The sequence below is a fragment of the Globicephala melas genome, chromosome 6 (assembly GCF_963455315.2).
Source record: "Globicephala melas chromosome 6, mGloMel1.2, whole genome shotgun sequence".
NCBI lineage: Eukaryota > Metazoa > Chordata > Mammalia > Artiodactyla > Delphinidae > Globicephala > Globicephala melas.
The window spans coordinates 95,936,504-95,950,597 of record NC_083319.1 but is presented as its reverse complement, the minus strand read 5'-3'; the positions used below and the strand labels follow the sequence as shown (position 1 = coordinate 95,950,597).

The following is a 14,094-nucleotide window of genomic DNA, read 5'->3' as shown; positions in this document are numbered from 1 at the left end:
AGTGCAATGAGGGAACAGGTAAAAGTCCCTGTGCTTACAGAGCTTACATTCACTTAAAGTGAATCTGTTTTCTTTTGATAATTTTCTTAAAACTTAATATAGCGCTTACTGGTAAGGGTGATGATGCAAGATGTATTATTGCAAAACCCATCAGGACTTTTTGGAAAAAAAAACAGAGCAAATAGAGCCTAGGTGATGTCCAACCTTAGGTAGATTATAGTGACTAAGAAGAACCACTAAAATTTAAGATTTCCTTTTTTCTTTTTTAGAAATGAATAATTTCTACTATATATTGTTGCTGCCTTTTTGAAGACTGCCCTTTGACTATGTAACTTCTCATACCCTGGTATTGACCATGAGTGAGACTTGAGAGAAGGTCTCCTTGATGTAACATTTCCTAGGGAAGAAAAGAAGCCACATTTGTGATTTTTATTAATTCAGTAGACATTTCAATTTTTCTTAGGATTTCTTTGTGGAGTGGAATGTTTAGTGACTTGGACTTATGTTTGTCAACTATAATCCAATTATTGATAAAACTAAAAGGATTTTTTTAGTAGAGTCCTCATTCTTAAATGAATTATAGTCAGGAGGGATCAGCAAATTTTAAAAATAGTCTTAGATTTCTTGTTTTGCTTCTAATTTCTGTGCACAGTGTATGCAGAATTTGAGGAGTCTTGCTGTGTACCCATACATATGTAGCATGTATATAGTTTTAAAGTTATTTGTCCAATGACCTGAAAGTTTATTTATGAAATTGCCAGCAGTTTCCCTGATCCCCCCTTCTGAACTTTTTTAACTGTTGTGAATCATCATTGCTTTCTTTTTGTCAAATGTTTGAAAATAATTTGTATTTACGTTTCTAAATACCTCTTTTTTTTTTTAACATCTTTATTGGAGTATAATTGCTTTACAGTGGTGTTAGTTTCTGCTTTATAACAAAGTGAATCAGCTGTACATGTACATATATCCCCATATCTCTTCCCTCTTGCATAAATACCTCTTTTAAATGACTTTCCGATGACAACCTATTGGAATGTAGCACCCCATAACTGACTTATGGAGGTTTAGTTGGTATCTGGAATCTTTTATATGCACTTACTGTATCTAGTTGTGTAAGACATAAAAGTCAGCCTGGCTTTTTTTTTTTTTTTTTTTTTAACATCTTTATTGGAGTATAATTGCTTTACAATGGTATGTTAGTTTCAGCTTCACAACAAAATGAATCAGTTATATATATACATATATTCCCATATCTCTTCCCGCTTGCGTCTCCCTCCCTCCCACCCTCCCTATCCCACCCCTCCAGGCGGTCACAAAGCACCGAGCTGATCTCCCTGTGCTATGCAGCTGCTTCCCACTAGCTATCTACCTTACGTTTGGTAGTGTATATATGTCCATGCCTCTTTATCGCTTTGTCACCGTTTACCCTTCCCCCTCCCCATAGCCTCAAGTCCATTCTCTAGTAAGTCTGTGTCTTTATTCCTGTTTCAACCCTAGGTTTTTCATGACATTTTTTTTTTTTAAATTCCATGTATATGTGTTAGCATACGGTATTTGTCTCTCTCTTTCTGACTTACTTCACTCTGTATGACAGACTCTAGGTCTATCCACCTCATTACAAATAGCTCAATTTCGTCTCTTTTTATGGCTGAGTAATATTCCATTGTATATATGTGCCACATCTTCTTTATCCATTCATCCGATGATGGACACTTAGGTTGTTTCCATCTCTGGGCTATTGTAAATAGAGCTGCAATGAACATTTTGGTACATGACTCTTTTTGAATTATGGTTTTCTCAGGGTATATGCCCAGTAGTGGGATTGCTGGGTCATATGGTAGTTCTATTTGTAGCTTTTTAAGGAACCTCCATACTGTTCTCCACAGTGGCTGTATCAATTTACATTCCCACCAACAGTGTAAGAGGGTTCCCTTTTCTCCACACCCTCTCCAGCATTTATTGTTTCTAGATTTTTTGATGATGGCCATTCTGACTGGTGTGAGATGATATCTCATTGTAGTTTTGATTTGCATTTCTCTCATGATTAGTGATGTTGAGCATTCTTTCATGTGTTTGTTGGCACTCTGTATATCTTCTTTGGAGAAATGTCTACTTAGGTCTTCTGCCCATTTTTGGATTGGGTTGTTTGTTTTTTTGATATTGAGCTGCATGAGCTGCTTATAAATTTTGGAGATCAATCCTTTGTCAGTTGCTTCATTTGCAAATATTTTCTCCCATTCTGAGGGTTGTCTTTTGGTCTTCTTTATGGTTTCCTTTGCTGCGCAAAAGCTTTTAAGTTTCATTAGGTCCCATTTGTTTACTCTTGTTTTTATTTCCATTTCTCTAGGAGGTGGGTCAAAAAGGACCTTGCTGTGATTTATGTCATAGAATGTTCTGCCTATGTTTTCCTCTAAGAGTTTGATAGTTTCTGGCCTTACATTTAGGTCTTTAATCCATTTTGAGCTTATTTTTGTGTATGGTGTTAGGGAGTGATCTAATTTCATACTTTTACATGTAGCTGTCCAGTTTTCCCAGCACCACGTATTGAAGAGGCTGTCCTTTCTCCACTGTACATTTCTGCCTCCTTTGTCAAAGATAAGGTGATCATATGTGCGTGGGTTTATCTCTGGGCTTTCTATCCTGTTCCATTGATCTATCTTTCTGTTTTTGTGCCAGTACCATACCGTCTTGATAACTGTAGCTTTGTAGTATAGTCTGAAATCTGGGAGCCTGATTCCTCCAGTTCCTTCTTTCGTTCTCAAGATTGCTTTGGCTATTGGGGGTGTTTTGTGTTTCCATACAAATTGCAAAATATTTTGTTCTAGTTCTGCGAAAAATGCCAGTGGTAGTTTGATAGGGATTGCATTGAATCTATAGATTGCTTTCGGTAGTAGAGTCATTTTCACAATGTTGATTCTTCCAATCCAAGAACATGGTATATCTCTCCATCTATTTGTATCATCTTTAATTTCTTTCATCAGTGTCTTATAATTTTCTGCATACAGATCTTTTGTCTCCTTAGGTAGGTTTATTCCTAGATATTTTATTCTTTTTGTTCCAATGGTAAAGGGGAGTGTTTTCTTGATTTCACTTTCAGATTTTTCATCATTTGTATATAGGAATGCCAGAGATTTCTGTGCATTAATTTTGTATCCTGCCACTTTACCAAATTCATTGATTAGCTCTAGTAGTTTTCTGGTAGCATCTTTAGGGTTCTCTATGTATAGTATCATGTCATCTGCAAACAGTGACAGCTTTACTTCTTCTTTTCCGATTTGGATTCCTTTTATTTCCTTTTCTTCTCTGATTGCTGTGGCTAAAACTTCCAAAACTATGTTGAATAAGAGTGGTGAGAGTGGGCAACCTTGTCTTGTTCCTGATCTTAGTGGAAATGCTTTCAGTTTTTCACCATTGAGGATGATGTTTGCTGTGGGCTTGTCATATATGGCCTTTATTATGTTGAGGAAAGTTCCCTCTATGCCTACTTTCTGCAGGGTTTTTATCATAAATGGGTGTTGAATTTTGTCAAAAGCTTTCTCTGCATCTATTGAGATGATCATATGGTTTTTCTCCTTCAGTTTGTTAATATGGTTTATCACATTGATAGATTTGCGTATATTGAAGAATCCTTGCATTCCTGGAATAAACCCCACTTGATCATGGTGTATGATCCTTTTAATGTGCTGTTGGATTCTGTTTGCTAGTATTTTGTTGAGGATTTTTGCATCTATGTTCATCAGTGATATTGGCCTGTAGTTTTCTTTCTTTGCGACATCCTTGTCTGGTTTTGGTATCAAGGTGATGGTGGCCTCGTAGAAGGAGTTTGGGAGTGTTCCTCCCTCTGCTATATTTTGGAAGAGTTTGAGAAGGATAGGTGTTAGCTCTTCTCTAAATGTTTGATAGAATTCGCCTGTGAAGCCATCTGGTCCTGGGCTTTTCTTTGTTGGAAGATTTTTAATCACAGTTTCAATTTCAGTGCTTGTGATTGGTCTGTTCATATTTTCTATTTCTTCCTGATTCAGTCTTGGCAGGTTGTGCATTTCTAAGAATTTGTCCATTTCTTCCAGATTGTCCATTTTATTGGCATAGAGTTACTTGTAGTAATCTCTCATGATCTCTTTTATTTCTGCAGTGTCAGTTGTTACCTCTCCTTTTTCATTTCTAATTCTATTGATTTGAGTCTTCTCGCTTTTTTTCTTGATGAGTCTGGCTAGTGGTTTATCTATTTTGTTTATCTTCTCAAAGAACCAGCTTTTAGTTTTATTGATCTTTGCTATTGTTTCCTTCATTTCTTTTTCATTTATTTCTGATCTGATTTTTATTATTTTTCTCCTTCTGACTTATGGAGGTTTAGTTGGTATCTGGAATCTTTTATATGCACTTACTGTATCTAGTTGTGTAAGACATAAAAGTCAGCCTGGCTTTTATCCTGGAAATGTACAGTTGAAAAGAAGACCTGATGCGGATAATTTCATTAAGGTACCTTTATGGATGTTGACATGGAAAACACTACATACTTTGGGGGAACTGGTAGAAAAGAGACCTGCTATTTCTTTAAACACTTATAAAGTCTTCTTTTCTCTGCCACATTCCAAGGAGAACTTAAAGAGGCCTATTGGGGATACAGGAAATATAGTAAATTGTGCAAAAGTCTTTGAGAATTATGGTGTCCAAATAATTCTCAATTTATCCATGGTATGTGGGGGTTGTAGAAGGCTTGTGAAGCTGCGATATGTTTGTTACAGTTATTTCTCACCAGTAAAAATATAAATTACCTGAAGGATCTGATAGTTGATATTGTTAGACTATTGGAATTCTGTGTCAGATTTAATTTTTAAAATTAATTTTTATTCCTAACACTGCAGTTTTAGAGATTTTTCATGTAGGAGAAATTGCCTTCTGTTAGAAATGGGAAAACGAATGAGTAGACGTGAAGTGAGCTTTGAAAGTAAATTTTAAGAAGTAATAAATAGGTATAAAGGTCATGGGAGCAGTATATGCAGATGAATTAAATTTTATGTGCAGGTTTTGGAAATGTTTATTTCACTTCTTGTTATGCTTTTGCTTTTGACTCACTCCTAGGCTCCTGCTTATCATCTTATTTTGGAAGGAATTTTAATACTCTGGATAATCAGACTTCTTTTCTCTAAAACTTACAAGTTACAAGAACGATCTGATCTTACAGTCAAGGTAAGAAGTTAAATCTCTATTTTATTATTCGGTGTATGATTATAGTTGCTACATCTTTCGAAACAGGACTTGTGGTGGCTCAACTATAAATGTTAAAATATTTTCTGGAATGTAAGGAAATCAGGGTAAGCAAAATACGGGGAAGCCAGGGATAAAGTGAATACACAAAGGAGTACCATGTTACAGGCCTTTTTACTTTGCTAGGAGTAAACAGCAGTCTGGGAACGTACTAGATGCTGGACAGGAAGCATGGATGCATGCTGGATTTCAAATGTCCGTATACAAGAAGGATTACATGAGTTGCTCAGGAAAAGCACCACTATTTCTGAAGCCTGAATGAAAGTTTCCCCTGTGGTCTTTATAAAGGAAATTCAGAGTTAGAAAGAATCCTCCCCATCCCACTGCTCTCCACCTTCCCACCCCAAATCAAATTTTGATGTGTTCTATATGGTAAGGGACCCAGCTCAAGCCCAAGCTAGGCAAACCTTAGGAAGCAGAAGTGTCGAGAGGACTTGCAGTCCTGACCACTTCGAGTCTGTTAGTACGAGGGACCAAGGGGTTTGTGGAATCCCCTACCTTCTCACGCAGGTAGGAAGACTTAGTAACTGTGCCCTGGGTGTGAGAGGAAGAGCAGTTTTGACTGCAGTGTGATTTCTGTAACTTGGATTGTTTCCTTATCCAGCCTCTGTAGCAATGTGCCAGAATACTACTTAGGGATACAGAGATGGTGAGAGATGTTTTCTCACAAAAATGCCTGAAACTTTGGTTCACAAGGCAGCATTGAGTGTGGCACAATGATGGAGTACTGCTCTTTTCTGGAGCATTCACAGAAGGAAGTGCAAGTGGAATGGAATTACAGCAATGTGGCGATTGTTCCCCTGGTTTCACTGGCTGCCCCTGCTGTCCTGATCATTAATATTTGTCATGAGATGGTCAGGCAGTATCCCCCCTAGAGGATAGGGGATATGCAACAAATGGTTCTTAGGGCACATAAGTTTTCGAACCCTGGCTAAAGAAGACTAAAGAGGTGTCTCATTGCATGATTTCTTGTAACCTTTAATATGCCGGTGGATATTTGAACCGCTGTTTGGAGAACTGCCATAAACTTGACCATAGATCCCCACCCCCGCCCTTTTTTTTATGAATACCTGTGGGATTAGTGTGCCTTAGAACACTCTTTTGATAGTATTGCAGTAAGATTGGGCTATCTGGGCCAGAAATCCTGTCTCTACTTTTTTCCCTTGGTATTTAGGAGCTCCACATGAATGATTATGAGGCCATGGAATAGATTTATAGCCCAACTTTTTAAGGGGTTGATCATTCCTAATATTCTTAGTTTAAGTTTAGACAAGTCAATCCACACAAATATGCATTTTAAAAGAAGGATACTGAAACATAATTTTAGGATAACCCTCTAAAAGCAGAATTTACCTAGAGCAAGGTTCAGTAATCACTGACATCTTACCCTAAAAGCTGTGGAAGAAAAAAAAACTTTATGAGTGTTTCTAAACCTTAACTTATGGCAGCAAAGAAGAAATACCTTCTCGGTTTTATAGGTCTGCAGAGTCTCTTTTTTTTATTATTTATTTATTTATTTATTTTATTTTGGCTATGTTGGGTCTTCGTTGCTGAGCGTGGGCTTGCTCTAGTTGCAGCGAGTGGGGGCTACTCTTCGTTGAGGTGCTTAGACTTCTCATTATGGTGGCTTCTGTTGTTGCGGAGCACGGGCTCTAGGTGTGCGGGCTTCAGTAGTTGTGGCAGGCAGGCTCAGTTGCTGTGGCTCACGCGCTGTAGAGTACAGCCTCAGTAGTTATGGTGCACAGGCTTAGTTGCTCTGCAGCATGTGGAATCTTCCCGGACCAGCGCTTGAACCCATATCCCCTGCATTGGCAAGCGGATTCTAAACCACTGCACCACCAAGGAAGTCCCCTGCAGAGACTCTTGAATACCAGGCAATCCTGAGTTGATTCTCAAATCTGTCTCTGTGGTAGCAAGTGGACAGTGTGCATGATACATACTTCAGGCTTGTTCAGGCTGCTGTTCTGTGCAGTCATTGGCAGAAATAGATGAGGAATTTATTGACTGATTTATTCAGCCAGCATTTTTGAGTGCCTGAGCATCAGGTGAATATGCTCCTAGCCATGCCCTAGAATTGCCTGTTAGGAGAAAAATGCACAGAAGCATTTAACAGGAGTGTGAAAATAGGAGTATTGAGAGTGGGCCTATGTAAGGCAAGATTTGCTGTGGCTGTCATGTTCATCAGGTGCCTCATCTCATCCTGTACATCCAGACTACATTTTCAAAATTACATTGTTTTCTAGTTCAAGAAAGGGTTAGAAACTCAAAATAGTCAAAATACTTGGAATGCATGAAATAACAGGTAAAAGGAATAAAGTAGTTTTTTATGAGAAATTTCCAAACAACTAAATCCTGTTACAATAATTATTATGAGAGTCTTTTGGTATATTTCAGTTACTTCTGAATCCTTGCCAATGGCTTGTAGAAACAGTGCTTTGTAGTCTAGTTGATCCCTTCCTGTGGCAGCCATGCCTGTAAGAACTTAAGGCATGGCTGTCTGTCATATCTTGCAGTAGAGGCTGAGCTCCCTTACCTGCAGTCATGCCTCTCACCTTTGTGTTACAGACTTTTAGTTTTATCATCAGTAGCAGTTATACTTCCTACTTCCCACAGTGAAAAATCCTGAACATAGAAATAAAATTTTTAAGAAATTTCCAGTCAGCCACAAAGCTTCATGGAAAAAGAACCTTTAGCCTGAGATAAGGAAAGAGGTGAGGGGTTAAGTGCACAAAACTCAATAGTGATTCTGTGTCATTTCCAGGCGCAGCAGCTGGACGTCTGTGTCTAGCAGTGTGTTCATTATGATGGTTCCATTACAACAAACAGTTTAGATACTGCTAGAGTTGCTGTCCAGTAAGTAGCACTGCACTGTATTTTAACTGCTTTTCTCCTGTAGGAAAAGGAAGAATTGATTGAAGAGTGGCAACCAGAACCTCTTGTTCCTCCTGTCTCAAAAGACCATCCTGCTCTCAACTACAACATCGTTTCAGGGTAAATTGGTTTTGCTAGTCAAGGGCTTATATTTGGTTTCCTGTAGGTAAACTCAACAAAGTGTACAGTGGTTTATATAGTATTCCTTTTTTTTTTAACTGATATAAGACTTTTAGAAATTTCTGGAGATCAGAAACTTTTTTAATAGTCTCCAATTTGGGTTTCCAAGTTTGTCCCTTTTTAAAAATATATATATATATTTTTAAAAGCAGGGGCTTCCCTGGTGGCACAGTGGTTGAGAGTGCGCCTGCCGATGCAGGGGACACGGGTTCATGCCCCAGTCCAGGAAGATCCCACATGCCGCGGAGCGGCTGGGCCCATGAGCCATGGCCGCTGAGCCTGCGTGTCCGGAGCCTGTGCTCCACAACGGGAGAGGCCACAGCAGTGAGAGGCCCGCGTACTGCAAAAAAAAAAAAAAAAAAAAAAAAAGTAATACACACACATAATATTTCAAATGGGAAGACAGTTAAAATGAAAAACAGCATTCCTACTTTTTCCCACCTGAATTGTTTCTGATTTTAGATCTGTTGAAGTTTACCTTCATAACTAGATATTAGCAGTATGCTTACATTACTGTTTCTTGATTGATTAATGATAGGCAGTGCCTGTTGACTTTCACAATATGAATTATGAAACCAGCTCACTTATGCTACCTACCTCCTGGCTTCCAATGTTTTATTTTTATTTTTATTTCTTAAATTTTAAGTATACAGAAAATATCAGTCACATACGTATCTACCACCCAGAAGTAATAGGTATTAACATTTTGCTATCTTTACTTTAAATCTATTTTTTAAAAGAAATAAAGCATTAGAAATGCAGTTGACCCTTGAACAGTATGGGGGTTAGGGGCCCTGACCCTCTGGGCAGTCAAAAACCTGCATATAAATTAGAGTCAGCCCTCCAGATACCCAGTTCCTCTAAATATGTGGTTCTACATCCATGGATTCAACCAACCGTGGATCATGTAGTACAATAGTATCTACTGTTGAAAAAAATCTGTGTATAAGTGGACCTGCACAGTTCAAACCCATGTTGTTCAGTGGTCAGTTGTATCACTAAAGAAATCCCTTCCCATCTATCACTTACTCTTGCCTCCCAGGCAAGATAACCACCATCTTGAAGTTGGTAGATGTTTTTCCTTTGCTTATATTTATACTTTTGCCACAGCATGCCTGTTGCCATGAAAGTGTTTAGTATTCTATTTTAAAATATGATGTAGGATATTCTCCTGAGTATGTCCTTCTACTTCTGGTCTGATCTGAGAGAGGCTTGTATTCTTCACTTTCGCGAATTTCTTTGGTCTCATGAAAGTTTTACTTCTCCTGAAATCAGACTGACCAATCATTAATGTTATGGTTATAAAATCCTTCCTACCACAAAGGTCTAATTTGCCTGTTTTCCATATGACAGTCAGTTGTCCCAATATTATTAGTTGAATAGTCCATTTTTTACCTACTGATTGGAAATTTCCCTTCTTTCATATGTCAAGTTCCCTTATAAAGGATCTGTTTCTGGCTTTATTTCTATTCTTTTGGTATATTTATCTCTCCCTGTGCCAGAACCTCACTTATACCACAGCTTAATAATAGGCCTTGACTAGAGTGAGTCCTTCACCTCCTTGTTCTTCACAATTGTCTAGGCTATCCTTGACTCTTCACTATGAGTTTAGGTTTAGCTGATCAGATTTGACCAGAAAATGGGTTTGGGTTTGTGACTAGTAATGCATTGAATTTATGGATTAATTTGGAGAGAATTGGTATATTGCTAATACTGAATCTCTTCACCACGTACCTTGTGTGTCACTTGTATACTTAGGTCTTTTATGTCTCTGAGAGAAGTTGCATAACATTCTTCATAGAGATTTTGCTTAACTTTTTTTTTGCTGCTTTTTATTTGGAAATAATAGTAGATTCACATGCAGTTGTAAGAAATAATACAGAGAGATTTCATATACCCTTCGTCAGTTTCCCCCAATGGTAACATCTTGCTTAACTATAGTACAGTATCACAACCAGGAAATTAACATTGCATATCTTTTAATAGCTTCGTCTCTGGGTTCCAGAGAGTTTTCACTTCTGTCATGAAGCGTCATTTTCTTCTTGTTTCTGTGTTATTGCACTTGCTAGGATACCTACCATGCAGTGTTGAATAGGAGTGGTAACAAGGGCCTCTGTATCCTGTTCCTGATGGCTTTTAAGGGATAACCTGTATGGTGTTACAAGCCTTCCTTTCTCTTCCTAGTTTGCTAAGGGAACTTTTTGTTAGTTTTAAAGTCAGTGTTAAATTTTATTAAATTTTTTCTTTATCTATTGAGATGGTTGTGACTTTTCTTCTCTAATCCATTACTATATTAAATTGTACTGATTGATTTTTTTACATTAATTAAGCATATACATAAATTTTTATGAGAAAAATTGCAAGCAACCATGCCACTCATCCTCACCCCAGATTCCAGCTCTGTAGACTTGCAGAAAGATGGGAGATTTACTCTCTGGAAAGGCTAAATATAAATTGAAAGTCCTAAGAATGTGTGAGGAGGTGAGTGCCATTCTAAAAACAGAAAGCAAGTATATAATGAATAATGGGATGCTAATGCCGTTTCCTCCAACTCAGCTTTCAGAAAGTTGGAAACCAGATTTATATCCTCATATACACCTCACTGGAGGATTCCTCTCTGGTGAAACTCAGAGTCAAGAGAGTAAAAACAGAAAATTTTGAGTTTGCGGTCTCCACAGATGAATAAACAAGTCTATGTCTCATTATCATAGAGTGAAGCCCACCATCAGTCAAGAAGCCAAGCCCATTTACACAGTGCTTGCAATTAGCATTTCAGTGTCTTATTCTTAAAAATGGGTGGACAACCTTAAATTATGGTCCATTGATTTTCAACAGAATGCCAAGACAATTCAGTGGGAAAAGAATACTCTTTTTAACAGATTGTGATGGGACAACGGGATATACACATGTAAAAGAATGATGATGGACCCTGACCTCACACCATGTGTAAAAATTAGCTCAAAATTAATCATGGGCTTAAGTTTAAGAGCAAAAACTATAAGTTCTTAGTTTAGAAGAAAGAAAACAAAAGAGTAAATCTTCATAATCTTGGATTGGCCAGAGATTTTTAGATATGACACAAAAGCACAAGCAGCAAAAGAAAAAATAGACAAACTGGACTTCATTAAAATTGAAAACATTTGTGCTTCAAAGCCCATTACTAGAGAAATGATACAAAACCCCACAAAATGGAAGAAAATATTTTCAAGTCACATATTTGTTAAGGGGCTAGTATCCAAAATATTAAATATATAAAAAGAACTCTTACAACTCAGTGATAAACCCTATTTAAGCATGACTATTTGGTTAATTTTTATTAATTGTTGGATTTTTTTTTTTTGCTAATATTTGTTATTTTTAGCATCAGTATTGAAAAATGAGTTTAGTCGTTTTCTTTTCCCTTACTGTGCTGGCCCAGCTTTGGTATCAGAGGTATATTAGTCTTACAGTTTTCCTGGCAGCACTATTTGTTGTTTGTTCTGTTGAGCATATATTTTTAATCATGAATTTAATGTCTTCAGTGAGTTTTTAAAGCTGTTCATATTTCCTTTTTGAGTAAGTTTTGGTTACTGCCATTTAGTAATTGTTCATTTCTTCTTTTGTTTTCAAATGCATTGGCATGAAGTAATTCATAGGATTCTCTTGGGAAGTTATATGTAAAATATATACGTATAACTTTGTATATAGATATATATAACAACACATCTATGGATTTGTGTCTCCATTGCAGGCATTTGTGTCTCCTTTCTCACTCAAATTTGCCAAAGGTTTATCCTCTGGTTTAGTTGAGTCTCTGTTTTATTTTCTTCATTTTGGGCCTTTCCTGCAAAGGCATTGACTCTCCCTTCAGCACCGCTCTCATCAGCACCCATGTAAGGCAGCATTCTCATTTGCTTTATTATTTCCTTCATCCCCAGCGCCTGCATCTGTTCTCCTCCCCAGTAAGGTATCCCACTGTAATACGTGTATTTTGCTTTCTTTTATTATTTTATGTTATTAAAGTCATATATGTTATTGTTTTTATTACGTATGTATGCTTGAAACCATGTAATCTTAATGTTTTATGAAAGTTTTTAATTTTGTGCTCTAGACTTCATTCTGGTTTTTTTCTTACAAGTTGTTTACTCAGCACTTATTTTTCAACAAATATTTGAGTGCCTACCATGTTTAAGGAATGTACTGATGAGCATGTGCGATAAATCAAAATCTTAGTTCTCTTGGGGCAGGCTGACCAAGAATGAAATAAATACAATGTTAGCTGGTGTTGAGCAGTATGAAGAAATATCAAGCAGGGCAGAGAGGTGGAATTGCTAGATGGACTTGCTGTTCATTTCTTCCAGCTGCTACATATTATTCTGTTGTGTATGGCCACGATGTTTTACTTAGTGATGGGTAAATTTAGTGATTTTCCTCATGATGGATACCTAAGCTACCCCCACTCCCCACTGCCACAAAAAAACCTGGTGATTAAACCTGATTAATGTCCTCTTGTGGACCTGTCTGAGTCTCTCTAGGGGTGTGGGACCAGAAATTGGGTACTACTCTATATGCCTGTCTCATTTCCCTTTGGGACTTTCCTACATTGTGATTCTCCTGAGTTAGTATATGGGCGTTCAGTTTCCCACAGCTGTGTTTGGTAACATTGTTTTATTTTGCATTTCTCTGATTATTTGAGCCTTTAAGTATCATTTGATCTACTTATTATTAGCTGCTGGGGTTTTTCCCCCTGTGAATGCCTCTTCATATCTTTTAGTTCTTCTTCTCCTTGATTCCCAGTCTATCTTTCGATTATCAAGAGTCCCCAGTATTGTGTAGCTTTTAATCCTTGGTCAGTTTTTGAGTAGTAGTCTATTACAATGAGTCTAAGAAACTTTTTTTTTCCGATTTTAAGATCTCTGAAACATGTATGAATCTTACAGCTGCTGAGAGTCATTGTCAGCTGGGAGCAGGTGAGGGTATCATTTCTTGCACACTGATGAACTTGGTCATGGCTATGCTTACTGCCAGCACCTCAGTTGAGTTTTGTGCACTGCTTGTAAGTAAATCAGCTGATCGAAGGAGAAATGGCCAGATTCCTCCAGACAGTTGAACAGAGGCTACTGGGACTAAGGCTTTGAACATTCCTTTGTCAAGCTCCTACTGCCTTTGGGTAATAACAGTTTACTTTCTAGAAACGTGATTCAACTGCATAAAGATGAAACTAAGAGTTTAGTCCAGTAGGAAAGTTCCAGCATCAAACTTAGAGAATGGGTGATACTGACTTGTCAAGTAATCCCAGAGGTGATAGCAGAGCATCCTCCTAAGCAATGCCAGGATCCTTCTGTCAGCAGGGAGCAGAATATGTTAGCAGGGAGTATGAATACCCATGGTATCCATTACGTAGCAGAGAGCAGACAGAACTGCTGACTAGAAGTTACGAATGTCTTACCTGATTGATCTTGCTTATATTTTTCTTTTCATAGATACAAAAGTAGAATGACAAAAATCTGTGTCAAGATAGCCCTTTCATTAAATATGAACTAAAATATAAATGATAAGAAAACATCATTGCATTTTATTTTATTTTTTTCATTTTTGGCTGTGTTGCGTCTTCATTGCTGCATGCATGCTTTTCTCTAGTTGCGGCGAGTGGGGGCTACTCTTCGTAGCAGTGCATGGGCTTCTCATTGCAGTGGCTTCTCATCGTGGAGCATAGGCTCTAGGCACGCAGGCTTCAGTAGTTATCCCACATGGGCTCAGTAGTTGTGGCTTATGGTCTCTAGAGCGCAGGCTCAG

The 14,094-nt window shown here is 37.7% G+C and overlaps 1 protein-coding gene across 1 annotated transcript in view; it reads left to right on the top strand.

The window, feature by feature from the left end:
* The window catches only part of SPTLC1 (serine palmitoyltransferase long chain base subunit 1), a 78,467-nt gene that overhangs the window by 975 nt on the left and 63,398 nt on the right, over window positions 1–14,094 (top strand). Inside the window, exons 2-3 of the mRNA XM_030832543.2 lie at window positions 5,083–5,190; window positions 8,165–8,259. Of these exons, the coding sequence (XP_030688403.1) occupies window positions 5,083–5,190; window positions 8,165–8,259 (203 nt within the window). The remainder of the gene's footprint in view (window positions 1–5,082; window positions 5,191–8,164; window positions 8,260–14,094) is intronic.